This window comes from Paroedura picta, chromosome 1, assembly GCF_049243985.1.
Source record: "Paroedura picta isolate Pp20150507F chromosome 1, Ppicta_v3.0, whole genome shotgun sequence".
Classification (NCBI taxonomy): Eukaryota; Metazoa; Chordata; class Lepidosauria; order Squamata; family Gekkonidae; genus Paroedura; species Paroedura picta.
The window spans coordinates 10499098-10514925 of record NC_135369.1 but is presented as its reverse complement, the minus strand read 5'-3'; the positions used below and the strand labels follow the sequence as shown (position 1 = coordinate 10514925).

Sequence of the window (15828 nt, the reverse complement as noted above, 5' to 3'; positions counted from 1 at the left end):
CTACTCATCTACACCTCCGAAAGAGGTTAAGTTGTCCTCGGCCAGGACCAGGGCCTTTCAGCCCTGACCCCGGCCTGGTGGAATGAGCTCCCAGGGGAGACCAGGACCCTATAGGATCTAAACCACATCCACAGGGTCTATAAAATGGAGCTATACCACCGGGTTTATGACTGAGATCAAAAATAACATCTACCATAGAAGGCTGGCCTCACCACTAGGAGAGGGAGGGAGAAGGGATGCTGAAGTTCAACTCCTGCCCCAAACCTTCCCCCATTTGATTTCTAGTTGGGGGCACGAATTATGGGTAATTATAAACTGTAATGTGTGTGTGTGTGTGTTTTAAATTTTAATCTTCGTATTTGTTTGAATGTTGATACCTGCCCTGAATGTTGGAATGGTGGGATATCAAATAAATGAATGAATGAATGAATGAATGAATGAATGAATAAATAAACAAACAAACAAACAAAATTGTCGTTGTCGTCATCATCATCATCATCATATTATCATTATCTTTGTGATTATGATTTCCTTGATCTTACGAAGCTTGCTGGGGGGTAAACGGTAATGACTGGGGAAGGCACTGGCAAACCACCCCGTATTGAGTCTGCCATGAAAACGCTGGAGGGCGTCACCCCAAGGGTCAGACATGACCCGGTGCTTGCACAGGGGATACCTTTACCTTTACCTTACGAAGCATAATTGTTTTTTCTCCAATCCATCATTTGCATACCTCGTTTCACCCAACTATGAGCGGTTTTGTTTGCAGATCATTGCCTCGAGAGCAGCGTTGGGTTTAATTGGGTCCAGATCAGACTGATTTCTTCTCCGTGGGTTCAAGCACACAAGGAAATGAGCAGGAAAGCTCACCTGGTTATCAGCTCCCAAGAATAAATGGCTACACTGGGTCCTGGATGACCTGTGTACCAACCCGACCCCTGTCTGAAATCAGCCACAGACTTGCTCAGATGCTTTCGGGGGGGGGGGGGGAGGATGAGTTGTGAGTGCAGAGAAGGTAAGGCGGGTTGGAAATATCGACAAGGCAGAAACAACAAATCTAGGGTTGGTTTTCATGTGGAAGGAAAGAACGAAAGCAGTAACCATGAGGCTTAAGGAAGACTGGAGCCCTTTTTTATTAGCACAAGGGAGTTTCCGTGGCTCAAAGGAAGGCCACTGGCATTGCATGCAAATTCCCTCAAATTCAACCCCAGGAATGAGCTGTTCAGGTAGGTCTTTTCCCTTCCGAATCCTTAGGGAGTCACTGCCTATCATACAGATCAGTTTACATCCGCTGGAAACCACTACGAAACCATGGGCTAATCACCGAGGGGGAAATGGTTTACTCATTCAAGTGAGGAGTGGTTATCCAGCGAACTTTCCCACAATGACTTGCAAGTCAGGGAAACCTTGGCACATCTGCACTTGGGCACATCTGTGCTTCACGGCCAAGAATTCTGAGGCTTGCTCCATGGGTGGGTCGCTCTGGGTATAGGTGGGGTCTGTTGGACCTCACTTTCACTGAGGAATTGAGAGAGCCTGTGGGTTTCCAGATCCGGGTTTGGAAATATTTGGACATTATTTTTTTCTGGGGGGGGGGTGAAGTCTCCAGAGCAGGGGTAGTCAAACTGCGGCCCTCCAGATGTCCATGGACTACAATTCCCAGAAGCCCCTGCCAGCAAATGCTGGCAGGGGCTTCTGGGAATTGTAGTCCATGGACATCTGGAGGGCCGCAGTTTGACTACCCCTGCTCCAGAGGGTGTGGTTTGGGGCATAACACCATACAGCCCACCTACCAAAGTCGTCGTTTTTCTCCAGGTGAACTGACCTCCGTTGCCTGGAGCTCAGTTGTAAGAGCAGGAGGTCTCCAGGCATCCCCTGGAGGTTGGCAAGTGCCTGCTTTGCGGACGACTGGATCTTTCCCCACAACGGGTAGACCGATTCCCCTCAAACGGGGAGTCAGTGTTACGAGATCCTTATTGTCGTATTTTAGGCCATTTGCTCGAAATGACAGTTTCCTTGGAGGAGACGCTGGCTGCTATTGTCGTCCTCTCCTGGGGAAGGAAAGGGGAAAGCATCTGCTCAAAAAGGATGAGTCAGAGGAGCTGCCGTTGAATGAAGAGGGGAAGTTGGTTTAGCGGCAGGCGATAGTGCTTAGGAGAAAAGCTGCAGCCCTGAGCTCCCTCCATTGAGTCACACAAACATTGGGCTCAGCTGGAAAGTGGATGATGCTCGGCTAAAGCCAAAGGGATCGGTTGCGTTTTTGCAGACGGCGGCTCGGATCAAGATCTTGCTCATTCGTTTAAGCCGTCCTCCCGCCAGGAGACACTTTGTTTTCGTAACGGAATGCCTCACACAAAGCAAGACATGTGTTGTGGTTTTAAACTGGTTGGGTGCAAGATCAGTGGCTGCTGAAACCAGGAAGTTGTGCCCACGAATAGCTAGATTTCTCTAGCCTTTTCCTCAGTTGATTAGGTTTTCTCACTCTGTCTTTAGCACCTGACTTTCCTTAAGGGACAGGTAGTTGTAAATATGGACGCAGCTTTGGGTAGTGGTTAAGAGTAACGGTTTCTAATCTTAGAATCATAGAATCATAGAGTTGGAAGGGACCTCCTGGGTCATCTAGTCCAACCCCCTGCACTATGCAGGACACTCACATCCCAATTGCTCATCCACTGTCACCTGCCACCCCCTTGAGCCTTCACAGAATCAGCCTCTCCGTCAAATGGCTACTCAGCCTCTGTTTAGAAACCTCCAGAGGAAGCCTGTTCCACTGAGAAACCGCTCTCACTACCTGGAACTTCTTCCGAATGTTTAGACGGAATTTCTTTTGAATTAATTTCATCCCATGCATTCTGGTCTGTCCCTCCAGGGCAAGAGAGGACAATTCTGCTCCATCCTCTACATGGCAGCCTTTGAAATACTTAGATGTTTATCAGATCCCCTCTCAGTGGTCTCCTCTCCAGGCTAAACAGACCAAGCTCCCCCAACCTTTCTTCATACGTCTTGGTCTCCAAACCCCTCACCAACTTTGCTGCCCTCCTCTGGACATGTTCTTGTGAGCTCGGTTTGATTCCCTGCTCCTCCATGTGCAGTGAACTGGGTGACCTTGGCCTCGTTACAGTCCTGATAATGCTGTTCTCCCAGAGCAGTCCTATCGGGGCTCTCTCAGCCTCCCCTCCCTCAGTATTTTAACAGAACAATAACAATGACAATTCCTGGGCAGGTCAGATTGTTCAGTCATAGAGGGGTGTCTGGGGGAGGGGGAACGGACAGACCAGCAGATGTTTTGAGACCGTCACTCAAATGCCTGGCGGAAGAGCTCCCTTTTGCAGGCCCTGTGGAATTGTGGCAGGGCCCTGATCTCTCCGGGGAGCTCGTTCCACCAGGTGGGGGCCAGGACCAAGATGGTCTATGCAGTGTGGTGTTTTGGATGTATTTAGCTGGCTTCTGGAAGACGCCCTTTTGCAGGCGGACTCTTCTTCCGCAGGACGAGAAGGCTATAATTGGTCAGGTAAGAAACAAAGGTGACTCTGGCAGCCTGGAAAGAAGAACATGGCCTAGTGTTTGAGGGTGGTCTGTCTTTGCTTTTAATTGCTCCAAGAAGCTTTCTAAGGTGAACATGTGGCATCCTGGAGCATGAGCCTTCTTAGGTAAAATTAGCCACAGGATCAGAGAGAACCAGAAATTCCTGGGAGTGTCTCTGCCAAACACCTGCCAGGCAGGTTTCAAGAAATGTCCAGGGTCTCCAGTTAGGTCTAAGCTTGTTTGGACTGGAAGGCTGGACGTAATATTCAGCACAGGGAAGAATTCGGTTAGAGTCACAGAACTGTACAGTCGGACGAGATCGTAGAGGCTGTCTAGTCCAACCCTCTGTTCAGTGCAGGATCAGCCCGAAACATTCCTGACAGGTGTTCATCCGGCTGCTGCTTGAAGATGCCCAGTGAGGGGGAGCCCCCCATCTCCCTAGACAGCTGATTCCGCTGCTGAACTACTCTGAGAGTGAAAAAATGTTTCCTAGTATCCAGCTGGTACAGTTCTCCCCATTTTTCTTGCTAGTCCTGTCCTGTCAACAGGAAGGGCTCCCTGCCCTGCTCCAAGTGACAGCTTTTCAAGTACTTCAAATGAGCCACCCTATCTCCACTCAGCCTTTGCTTCTCCTGACTGAAAGTTCCCAAGACTCTCAGCCTTTCCTCGTTGATCGTCTCTGTCGCTCTCTTCTGCACCCGTTCCATTCTGCCTGCTTCCTTTTAGAAAGGAGGCCTCCTGAGTTGCCCCCAGGACTCCAGCTGTGGCCTCACTGATACAGTGTATAGAGGAACTATGACGTCTTGTGATATGGATGTGATACTTCTGTTGATACACCCCAGGATTGCATTAGCCTTGTTTGCTGCTCGTCACGCGGACTGCTCGTATTTAGCTTACAGTCTGCCTGTACCTCAAGATCTTGTTCAGACACACCTGGCTACTTGTAGATGGATGATAATAATAATAATTGTAAAGGCCCCTGGGTTTTCAAGGCAATTGAGAGGCAAAGGTGATTTGCCATCACCTCCCTCTGCATAGCAGCCCCAGTCTTCCTTGGGGGGGGGGGTCTCCCATTCAAGTACGGGTGGTGGAAAATCCCATCAAGTCCCAGCAGACTTCAGGTGACCCTCATGAGATTTTCAAGGCAAGAGACATTCAGAGGTAGCTTGCCATGGCCTGCCTCTGCTTCACCACCCTGGTAATCCTTGGCAGCCTCACATCCAAATACTAGTTGGAGCATAGACGGCTTCATCTAAAACTTTGACTTGGTCGATTGTCTGCATCAGCCTTTCTCAACCAGGGTTTCATGAAACCCAGGAGTTTCTTGAGGGCTCTGGATGGGTTTCCCAAATGGGTGGGGGTTGATTTTTTAATATATTTAAAAACATTGTTAAACATTTATTGGGGGATATGGCCATATATCCTCTTCAAAGATCGCTGCCTTGTCGTGGCAAGGGGGCTTGCGTAGTTCAGTGAAGCTATGAGCTATGCCGTGCAGGGCCACCCAAGAAGGACAGGTCATAGCTGAGAGCTCTGACAAAAGGTGATCCACTGGAGAAGGAAATGGCAAACCACCCCAGCATCTTTGCCATGAAAACCCTATGGACAAGTTCAAAAGACAAAACGATATGACGCCGGAAGATGAGCCCCTCAGGTTGGAAGGTGTCCAATATGCTACTGGGGATGAGCAGACGGCTAGTTCGAGTAGCGCCAGAATGAATGAAGCGGCTGGGCCAAAGCCGAAAGGACGCTCAGCTGTGGAAGTAACTGGTGGCGAAAAGACAGTCCGATGCTGTAAAGATTTTTATTCCATAGGAACCTGGAACATCAGATCCATGAATCAAGGCAAGCTGGATGTGGTCAAACAAGAAATGACAAGACTGAACATCGACATTTTAGGAATCAGTGAACTCAATTGGACAGGAATGGGTAAATTTTGGACAACATTAGTTCATAGCAGTAGAGAAGAGAAAAGAATACGGGAAGTGCTTTTTATTTATTTATTAAATGTGGTAATTGCCAATCTTGGGCCAGTCGGCTCGTGGCGGTTTATAACGCACTATCAATAAAACATAGTAAAATAATAAAACAACCTGCCAGAATCCCCAGGTATTTCTGCCATGATTTCATTCTGTTTTATTCTGTTGCTTGTTTTAGGGTGTTGATCTAGCCTAGCCTCTTGGCCCGAATGTAACACAGATGCTTTTGCTTGACACCCCAAAGTCGATTTCCTGCCATAATGTTTTATGCCTTCCACTTTCCTTCCCCTCCCTTTCCCTAGTGTCTGTTGTTCCCAGACCTTCCTGTTCCTTGATGGCCAAATAGTTATCTCTATATTTTGACTTCTTTGAACTGTGTTTAGTTTGAGTTCTCAAGGGAGGGTGAAGAGACCCTATATTGCTCCTCCCATGCTTTGTAAGTCAGCCCTGACTATGCCTTCTATGTTTGCATTTTTTTCAATAAAGAAACTTTAATTCTGTGAGTTTACTTATTCAGAAATCAAAGTCTCTCACACAACCCCATCTCATCTCAGCCTAATTCCATATAAAAGTTCCCAACCTGGCTCCACAGACCCCATCCTGATCCGCAGGCTCAGGCCAGGCATTTGAATAAATAGTTAGATGGATGGATGGTTAGTGGAGGGAACCCATGAATCTTCCCTATATTGGCCTCACAAAAAGACCGTGAGGAAGAGGTCCATCTTGCAAGCCCTGCAGAACTGTGATAGCTCTATCAGGGCCTTCAGCTCTTCCGGGAACTCATTCCACCTGGTAGGGGCCAGGACCGTAAAGGCCCTGGCCTGGGTTGAGGCCAGGCATACCTCATGTGGGCCAGGGATCACCATCCTCTTCAGACTCACAGAGCTAAGAACCATGCGAGGGGCATAGGGAGTTACACAGTCCCTCAGGTTCGCTGGACCCAGACTGCAAATGGACTTGAAAGTCAAAACCAAACACTGAACCTGATCCAGAATACAACCGACAGCCAGTAAAGTTTCCGCAGCACTGGTTGGATACGGGCTCTCAAAGGTGTTCTCCTGTACCTGCTGCAGTTTTTGTACCTATTTCCTTTAGGATGCTTTAGGATGCTTAGGGCTAATCCTGTGTTGAGCAGGGGGTTGGACTAGATGGCCTCTATGGCCCCTTCCAACTCTATGATTCTATGATTCTATGATTCCTACCCAAAGAAGTCTCAAAGCGGCTTACGATCTCACCTACCCTTCCTCTCCCCTCAACGTACACCCCATGCGGTAGGCGAGGCGGAGAGAGCTCTGAGAGAACTGAGGCTGGCCCAAGGTCATCCAGCTGGCTGCGCGTGGGAGAGCGGAGAAATCAAACCCGCTTCTCCAGATTAGAAGCCGCCAGGTACTGAGTCACCTACGAATGGAAGGACAAGGTTAGGATCCTGTTCCTCCCCTTCCGGGGAATAAATTGATTCGGGTGAGGTTCAAACTGGTCGGGATGGAAGGAATCGGAGTTGGCTAAGAGCCCCAAAGTGGTAGCACAGCATCCGGCTGAGGATGGCGTCTGCGGGGTCAGGCGGGACGCCAGGTGGCCGCTCGGTGGATGCGCGTGCCCGCCCACCTGGCTCAAGTTCCTTCTCTCTCCTCCACGGCAGTGGCGCTCCCCCCTCTGCACCTCTGGGTGAGTCGTTTCCCCTGCCTTTTACGAATCGCTGCTCCTTTTAACCTCAGATCCCCCCCCCCCCAAGCCAGGTGCGTAGTCTGTTCGGAGGGTGTTGAGGCTCGAGGTGAAACCGGATGATTCTCATTCCAGGAGTGCCGGGAAGGATTTCAGGCAGCTCGGTTGAACTCTCGCCTAGATCTTTGGAAAGAGAATGCTTAAACTTGCCAGCTGCGTGTTGGGAAATTCTTGGAGATCTGGGAGGTGGAGGGCAGTGAAGGTGGAACGGAGAAAAGAGTGGCTTCAGTGGGGTGTAAGGGCCTACAGCCTGCCCTCCAAAGCAGCCATGTTCCCCTCGGGGGGGACTGATCTACGCAGTCTGGTTATCTCAGGATTTCTCAACCAAGGTTTCGTGGAACCCTGGAGTTTCTTGATGGCCCTGGAACGGTTTCCCGAATAGGTGGCGGTTAATTAATTTTGCATATATTTTTAAAATATATACAAATCTAGACAGCATCCTAAAAAGCAGAGACACCACCCTGCCAACAAAAGTGCGTCTAGTCAAGGCTTTGGTCTTCCCAGTTGCAATGTATGGCTGCGAAAGTCGGACCATAAGGAAGGCCGAGCGTCAAAGAATTGAGGCTTTTGAACTCTGGTGCTGGAGAAGACTCTTGCGAGTCCCTTGGACTGCAAGGCGAACAAACCGGTCAGTCCTAGAGGAGATCAGCCCTGACTGCTCCTTAGAAGGCCAGATCCTGAAGATGAGACTCAAATACTTTGGCCACCTCATGAGAAGGAAGGACTCCCTGGAGAAGAGCCTAATGCTGGGAGTGATCGAGGGCAAAAGAAGAAGGGGACGACAGAGAATGAGGCGGCTGGATGGAGTCAATGAAGCAGTCAGTGCAAACTTAAAAGGACTCCGGGGAAGGGTAGAGGACAGGAAGGCCTGGAGGATTATTGTCCATGGGGTCAAGATGGGTCAGACACGACTTCGCACCTAACAACAACATATTTTCAAATTGCTTAAACATTTCTTGGGTGATCATATATGGTCATGTCGCCCTGCCACGCCCTCCAAAAATGGCCAATGATGTGCTTGGAGAGGGTGGGAAGGGGAGGGGCCCCAGCTGGGTACATACACAGATATGCTTCTCATTCATATTCTGCATGATTGCACCACTTGCACCACCAAGAGCCAGCTTGGTGTAGTGGTTAGGAGTGCGGACTTCTAATCTGGCAAGTCGGGATTGATTCCCTGTTCCACATGCAGCCATCTGGGTGACTTTGGGCTCACCACAGCATTGAAAAAGCTGTTCTGATTGAGCAGAAATATCAGGGCTTTCTCAGCCTCACCCACCCCACAGGGTGTCTGTTGTAAGGAGAGGAAAGGGAAGGCGACTGTAAGCCACTTTGAGACTCCTTCGGGTAGAGAAAAGCGGCATATAAGAACCAACTCCTCCTCCTCCTCCTCTTCTTCCTTCTTCTTCACTTCTGGGGTTTCTCAAAGTCTGAAGAATGTTTCAGGGGTTTCTCAATGGCAAAAAAGTTGAGAAAGGCTGGAATATTAGTACTGACAGGCCCGGCTTCCCCAGTTGGCTGGCAGGGGGGGAACCTACCCCCCAAAAGAGGGAATCCATCTGACATGTAGGAACATCTTTGCATCACTACCCACATGATCTGGAAATGATATCACATTCAGGATTTCAAGGGAGATGCTTTGGCAGTTGGACAAAAACTCTATGTTAGAAGCCAAATGGACGATAGAGATTTTGCCCAAATACTAGACCGTCACCCTGACATCCTGCCCGTGATGATGTCACTTCCGGGTTGCACTGGCAGTGATATAGACACATCACTGTATATGTCTGCTCCTTCTGGTAAGTCCCCGCCCCCCCCTGCCAGTCGCCAGGCAGGATCATTGTTAAGCTAAGGGGGGCAAAGGCTTGACTGAACATGGCCCCTTTCCATGTGGATATGATGCTTCAGGGGTATCTAGAAGCAGAGCCTTTGTGAAGCTTTTCTGTTGCCCCAGAGGGTTGGACCAGAACCAATGGTAGAAATTAATTCAAAAGAATTTTTAGCTAAACATCCGGAAGGAGTTCCTGACAGTTAGAGTGCTTCCTCAGTGGAACCAGCTTCCTCAGGAGGTGGCGGTTATCCTTCTTTGGAAGTTTTCAAGCAAAAGCCAGATAGTCATCTGACAGAAATGCTGATTCTGTGAACTTAGGCAGATGGTGAGTGGGTGGGCAGGAAGGGATGGGCCAGTGTTTGTCTCTTGCGGCCCTTCCTTGCATGCCCAGGGAATTGCTGATTGCCACTGTGGGATGGTAGGTGAATTTCCTCCAGGCCAGACTGGATTCTGGAGACTTTTTTTTGAGGGGGGGCATCAATTGGGTCATGAAATTGGAGTCACTGTGGGTGGGGAGGTAGTTGTGAGTTACCTGCATTGTGCAGGGGGTTGGACTAGATGACACTGGAGGTCCCTTCCAACTCTGATTCTATGATTCTGCGCCAGCAGGCTGTTTCAAGCAGAAAATAACCCTTGCTACTTCAGCATCAGATTGCTTCAGGGAAAAACTTGCAGCCCCGGTACGCTTCTGTTTAGTCAACTCCAGCTAAGCCCTACCCTCTGTTTGTATTCAAAGTCAACCTTGCTGCAAATTATTTCTCTTACCCTTTTTCTAGCAGACAGGGTCAGCTCCCAAAGTCAGGGGAACATTGAGGCCATGGGTAACCATCCAGGTGGGCTGGTGGCATGGGGAGACCACTCCCTTGCCAGGACCACCTAAACCCCAAGAAAGGGGCAGGGGTCTTCTGCCTTTGCTGCAGGTCAGAGGCACTTGCTGTGGGGATGAGTAAGGAGGAACCCCTTTCCCCACAAGACTCATGGAAGGGATCTCCTGGCCTGCCCTCACCCACCTTGGCAGGTATGCTCCTGGCCTGGTCACGCTCACCTGCCTTGGTCCTGTGTAGGATGTCTTCAGCCTGTCCTCACCCTGCCTTGACACACCTGGCCCAGGCTTGCTCACCTATAGGGTTGCCAGACCCCCCAGTATGTATGGCCCTCCCTCCCAAGTTTCGGGATCTTCTCTCCTCTGCCAGTTAGCTGAGTGTTCACCCCCCGCCCAACAGGCAGACCTCAACATGGTGTGCCTATGTCACTCGGAAGTGAAGTAGGCATCTCAGTAACGTGGGGGTGATGCTCTGGTGTTTGGGCAAAATTCTGTGGTAAGAAGTCAGTTCTACCATAGAGGTCTTGCCCACAAACCAGAGTGTCATGTGCAATGTCCCCCACGTGCCTACATCACTTCCTGGCGACGTAAGCATGTCACGTTTATTTCCAGTGTCTTCCCTCCTTGCACGTTCACCCTGATCTCCTGCTGACTGGTCTGACAGACCCAGCAACCCTATTCCCTCACCTTGGTGACAGTCTAACCCTGGCCTGGCTCCTCCCAGCCTAGACTCGAGGGGCGGGGCTAGCAGTGCCTTAAGGGGGCTGGGTGAGGCTCATTCTCCCTCCTTTGAGGTGGAGCCATGGAATAAGGAGGCGGGGCATAGGCAAATCGGGGGATAGCCAGGGCTCTTTTAAAGTGGTTTGACAGATGTAAGGACCCAACTGGAATAACATGCTTGAGAGCCAGCGTGGTACTGTGGTTAGAGTGGCAGGCTCTAATCTGGAGAACTGAGTTTGATTCCCCAATCCTCCTCCACATGCAGCCAGCTGGGTGACCTTGGGCCAGCCCCAGTTCTCTCAGAGCTCTCTCAATCCCGTCCTATCTCATGAGGTGTCTGGTGTGGGGAGAGGACAGGATAGGTATTGGTAAGCAACTTTGCGACTCCTTTGGGTAGTGAAAAGCAGAGTAGAAAAAGCTCTCCTCCTCTATTGTCTTCTCCTTCTCCCAGAAACTGTTCTGACGGAGCAGTGATATCAGGGCTCTCTCAGCCTCACCTCCCTCACAGGGTGTCTGTTGTGGGGAGAAGAAAGGGAAGGCGAATGTCAGCCGCTTTGAGACTCCTTCGGGTAGAGAAAAGTGGCAAATAAGAACCAACTCTTCTTCTTCTTCAGTAATATCAGGGCTGTCTCAGCCTCCCCTCCCTCACAGGGTGTCTGTTGTGGGGAGAGGAAGGGAAGGCGAATGGAAGCCGCTTTGAGACTCCTTCGGGGAGAGAAAAGCAGCAAATAAGAACCAACTCTTCTCTTCTTTTTCTTCTTGGTCACCATGTCTTTGCATTTAACTATAAAATAATGATAAAATAATTTTATTTATTTTATTTGTTCATTCATTTGATTTACATACTTATTTAAAAATTACTGATCTGCCATCACAACCTAATCTAGGGGCACTTTAAGAAGTAGCTATTAAATAATTTATAATTTATAAATATAAATTAATAACCCCATTTCCAGAGTTTATACAAATATATAATTTGTAATTTGTAATCTGTAATGTGTTTGTGTCTGTCCATCTATCTATCTATCTATCTATCTATCTGTCTGTCTGTCTGTCTGTCTGTCTGTCTGTCTGTCTGTCTGTCTGTCTGTCTGCCTGTCTACCTGTCTGTCTGTCTGTCTGTCTGTGTCTGTCTGTCTGTCTGTCTGTCTGTCTGTCTGACTGCCTGCCTGCCTACCTACCTACCTACCTACCTACCTACCTACCTACCTACCTACCTACCTACCTACCTACCTACCTATCTACCTATCTATCTATCTATCTATCTATCTATCTATCTATCTATCTATCTATCTATCTATCTATCTATCTATCTATCTATCTATCTATCTATCTATCTATCTATCTATCTATCTATCTATCTATCTATCTATCTATCTCTTCTAATGCATATGTTTTAGTACGTTGTGACCTGGAACCAATCGGGAAGGGCGTGCTAAAAAAAAAGGGTATTATTATTCTTTTTCCCGTTGTTATTATTACAATTATTATCATTAATTCTGAGGGAAAACATCACGAAGGAAATTAACAAAATTAGAGACGAAGGGGAGAGACCCCAGCCAACACACTCCTTCCACCTCCTCTCAAGCGTTCCTTCGTGAGGAGAAGATCAGGGAACCGCAGAGCAGGGGTGAACTGATTCTGCACTTGGCGGGTCTAATCCCCCCTTTTCTTTCTCCTCAGAGATCACGATAGAGGCCCCCCTCGAACAGGCCCTGGAACTGATGGTCAACACCTTCCACAAATATTCAGGCAAGGACGGCAACAAGTACAAACTCAGTAAGGCTGAGATGCGGGAACTGCTTCTTCAGGAGATGCCTGCTTTCGTCCCGGTGAGGTTTATTTCTAATTCTTATTTTATTATTACATTTCTAAACTGCCCTCCCAATAGGTCTCAGGGTGGTGTACAAGAAAGATTAAAATTAAAATTAACATTGTGGTTTTGTTAACGTTTGTCTCATTTTTGCTGTTTGTTTAGTAGGGCTGGACCTTGTCGAGTTTTTATGCTCCGTAGATATAGTCTTGCCCTCACCTGGGCCCATTCTGCACACAGAGGATAATGCACTTTCAATGTGCTTTGGCAGCTGGATTTTCCTGTGCAGAACAGGAAAATCTACTTCTAAAGTGCATTGAAATTGCATTATCTTTTGTGTGCAGAATAGGCCCTGGATAGCCCATCCCACTTGTTCTTGTCCGATAGCAGAGGCCAAACAGGGTCAGCCCTGATTAGTACTTGGATTGGAGACCACTGAGGAAAACATGCTTCATCTGCAGAGGCAGGCAACGGCAAACCATCTCTATGGGTCTTTTGTCGTAACCTGGATAGCCCAGGCCAGCCTGGTTTTACCAGATCTTGGAAGCTAAGCAGAATTGGCCCAGGTTTGTGCTTGGATGGGAGACTGCCAAGGAAGAGCAGGGTTGCTACGTAGATGCATGGAAGCCACCTCTGTTCATCTCTTGCCTTGATATGGATGGGCCAGACTAGCCCGAGCTTATCAGACGTCAGAAGCTAAACTGGGTTCGTCCTGCTTAGCACTTGGATGGGTAACTATTAAGGAAAACCCAGATTGCTTAAAGAATAAAATTGTTTTATTGTGAACGGAAACAACTTTGTATAGAAAGAGAGGGGAGAGAGAGAGCGCGCTAACTAACTGTTCTAAATGTTGTTTCCCGTCATTCTTCCGTTGTTCTGGAGGCAAGCAGGGAGGAAGTATGCTCAAAGGAGCAGGAAGTCTCCATTTGAGCCAATCAGGACACTGGAGAAGATTACGTCCCCCTAACGCTGGGATGTCTAGCTGCGTTTGGGACTGCCACCACCCTGCTGTCATTCTTGACCCCCCAGTCAGGCTCTGACATAACAATGCAGCCGATAGGCTGAGATGTTACTGAGATCCACTTTGCCCTCTCCTTCCTGCAGGGGAGGATCGACGGACCGGGCTTTGAATATCTGATGGAAAAACTCGACAGCAACAAGGACGAGGAACTCGACTTCCAGGAATACGCCGTCTTCCTAGCTATCGCCGCTTCTCTCTGTAATGAGTTCTTCCGAGAGTGTGCTGATGAAAGCAACCGTAAGAGATGAAGTGGATGTTTCCGAGGGGTCTGCTTTGATTTCGAACCCTCTGACTAGACCCAGTGTGAGGACAAAGGTGTACAGTAATAAAGACGACTGAAAGGAGGTTAGGTGTGTCGGCATGTGACTGAAGGAGGCATTCTGCTAAGACTGGGTGGGGGATTTCTCTTCTGGATCTGTGAAACTCATACCTGCTCTGTCTAGGGTTTACAGTCTCCAGCTGGGGCTTAGAGATCTCTTGGAACTACAGATAAGGTTACCGGGTTCCCTGGTCTGGGTGGGGTCCCCTGCTTTCTGGATGCACCTTGTCCCCTCCCAATTAACTCCCTCTCAAGATCGGAACTCTGGAGATGAATATGATACGCCAATGTCATCGGGAAGTCCTGTTGGAACGTTGGAGTCGGCAGGGGGATGACACTCTGGTTTGGGGACAGGACTCTATGGTTAGGGGCTAATTCTACCATAGAGTTTTAGCTCAGAATCCAGAGCGTTGCCCCTGATTTTGCCGATGTGCCAGTGCCTCTTCCAGGTGCCCGGCTGCATATAGAGTAGGAGTGGGGAATCAAACATGGTTTATTTATTTAGATTTTTATATCACCGTTCCCTACGGCTCTGACTAGAGTCTGTCACTCTTAGGCACAATGCCACACCAGCTCTCAACCATAAGGGAAATTGGGGGCATTTCCGCACATTGAAAAAATAGCGTTACACCAGTGATATGGTATAGTGCTAAAAATAATTGCGCCTCCAGCCATTCCTCACCTGGCTCTCTTGCTTTTGTCTGCTGCCTTCTCGCACTGCTTACACTCCACATGCCTGCTTGAAATGGTGGAAGAGAGCAACATGCTTTAAACACGACACTCTTCCACCTGTCAATCAAGCTAGGCAACCAATCCCCTTTTGCAATGTTTTAAAGGGCCCACAATGCCCGCTAATTTTTTAAAGTAAAACTTCTCCATTGAAAGGTCTATGAATCTGATCATAGATGCATAGTGCTTCTTATAATGCCACCCCTTATGGAATCATGAGTCTGGAATCTTAAAAAAATTAATTTCATTCGGGGGGGGGAGTACTCTAGAGAACCATGCTTTGTGTGACAACTTTGGGGAATAAATTTTTTTTGGCTTTGCCTGCACACTTGTACACCTATTTGTTGCTCCAGGCAGTTTGCTCTTAAAAGAAAAAAAAACCTTCCCCGGGAGAAGGAAGAGAGAGGCGGGTGCAAGGGTGGGAAGTTGGAGGCAGAGGTAGTGCTTCTTCACCTCCATATATTTCTTTAGTGTATGGCTTGCTGGTTGCTCTCCTGTAGCTTGCGCTACATAGGTTGGGGAACCACTTTATGCAATTCCCCAACTACCGCTATAAAATGGCGGATGTCGCTTGAGGTTTCCTGGATGGAGACGGGAGGTTGGCGACGTCGTACTATACGCCAAAAATATAGCGTCTTCCTAAGGTGAGCATTTCACTATATTTATCAGGTGCGGAATGGCCCCAGGGAATTACAAGACGGGAGAAGGAGGCCGTGAAATATTATATTACACACAACTGGCTAGGCAATGAAGCTGGATTGCAAAATTAAGGAAGGGCTCAATCAACATAATGTGAACAACGAAGCTTGCTTTTAATTCCCCAGGTGTTAATTACTGACTTATTGTCTTTATTGAAATGCCCTGGTGGGTGAGTCTGTTCAGCTCATGACACAAAAGGGTGGCAACGTGTAGGAGCTGAACTAGTTAGGCAGGACTTTCTAGCACATGGGAGCCACCGGAGGGAATGCTCAGGTAGGGGCAGATGCCGATCTTTCCATTTCTTGCTGGCCTCCAGGTGGAGATCTCCTGGAATGACAAAGGATTGCCGGACTGCAGAGATCAGGGCCTCCCCTGGAGGAAATGGCACCAGCTGCTGATGCTGCTGTCCTTCTCCAAGCCACACTCTCCCCAAATTGCCAGGAATTTCCCTATTCCACCCACCCAGAGGGGCTCCTCCAGATGAATTTGTCCCAATGAGTGGAAATGCCACAGCAGGGTGTTTCAGGAGCAGTCTGATATGGGAACTGGCCTACCTGTGTCAGGTCCAATGGGATTACTCTGTCTGCCTACAACAAATGCTGTCAGTCTTGAAGTTGCTGCTGGACTCTGGCTCCCTTCTGCTGCTG

General features: G+C 48.7%; 1 protein-coding gene across 1 annotated transcript; it reads left to right on the top strand.

Moving 5' to 3' along the window:
• The first annotated feature begins 6976 nt into the window (after positions 1-6976).
• Positions 6977-13796, top strand: LOC143831257 (protein S100-A4-like). The gene is made up of 3 exons (XM_077324335.1): positions 6977-7169; positions 12284-12432; positions 13518-13796. The coding sequence occupies exons 1-3, from the start codon at positions 7046-7048 to the stop codon at positions 13680-13682; spliced, it is 438 nt and encodes a 145-aa protein (XP_077180450.1). The 5' UTR covers positions 6977-7045; the 3' UTR covers positions 13683-13796.
• Positions 13797-15828: the final 2032 nt, after the last annotated feature.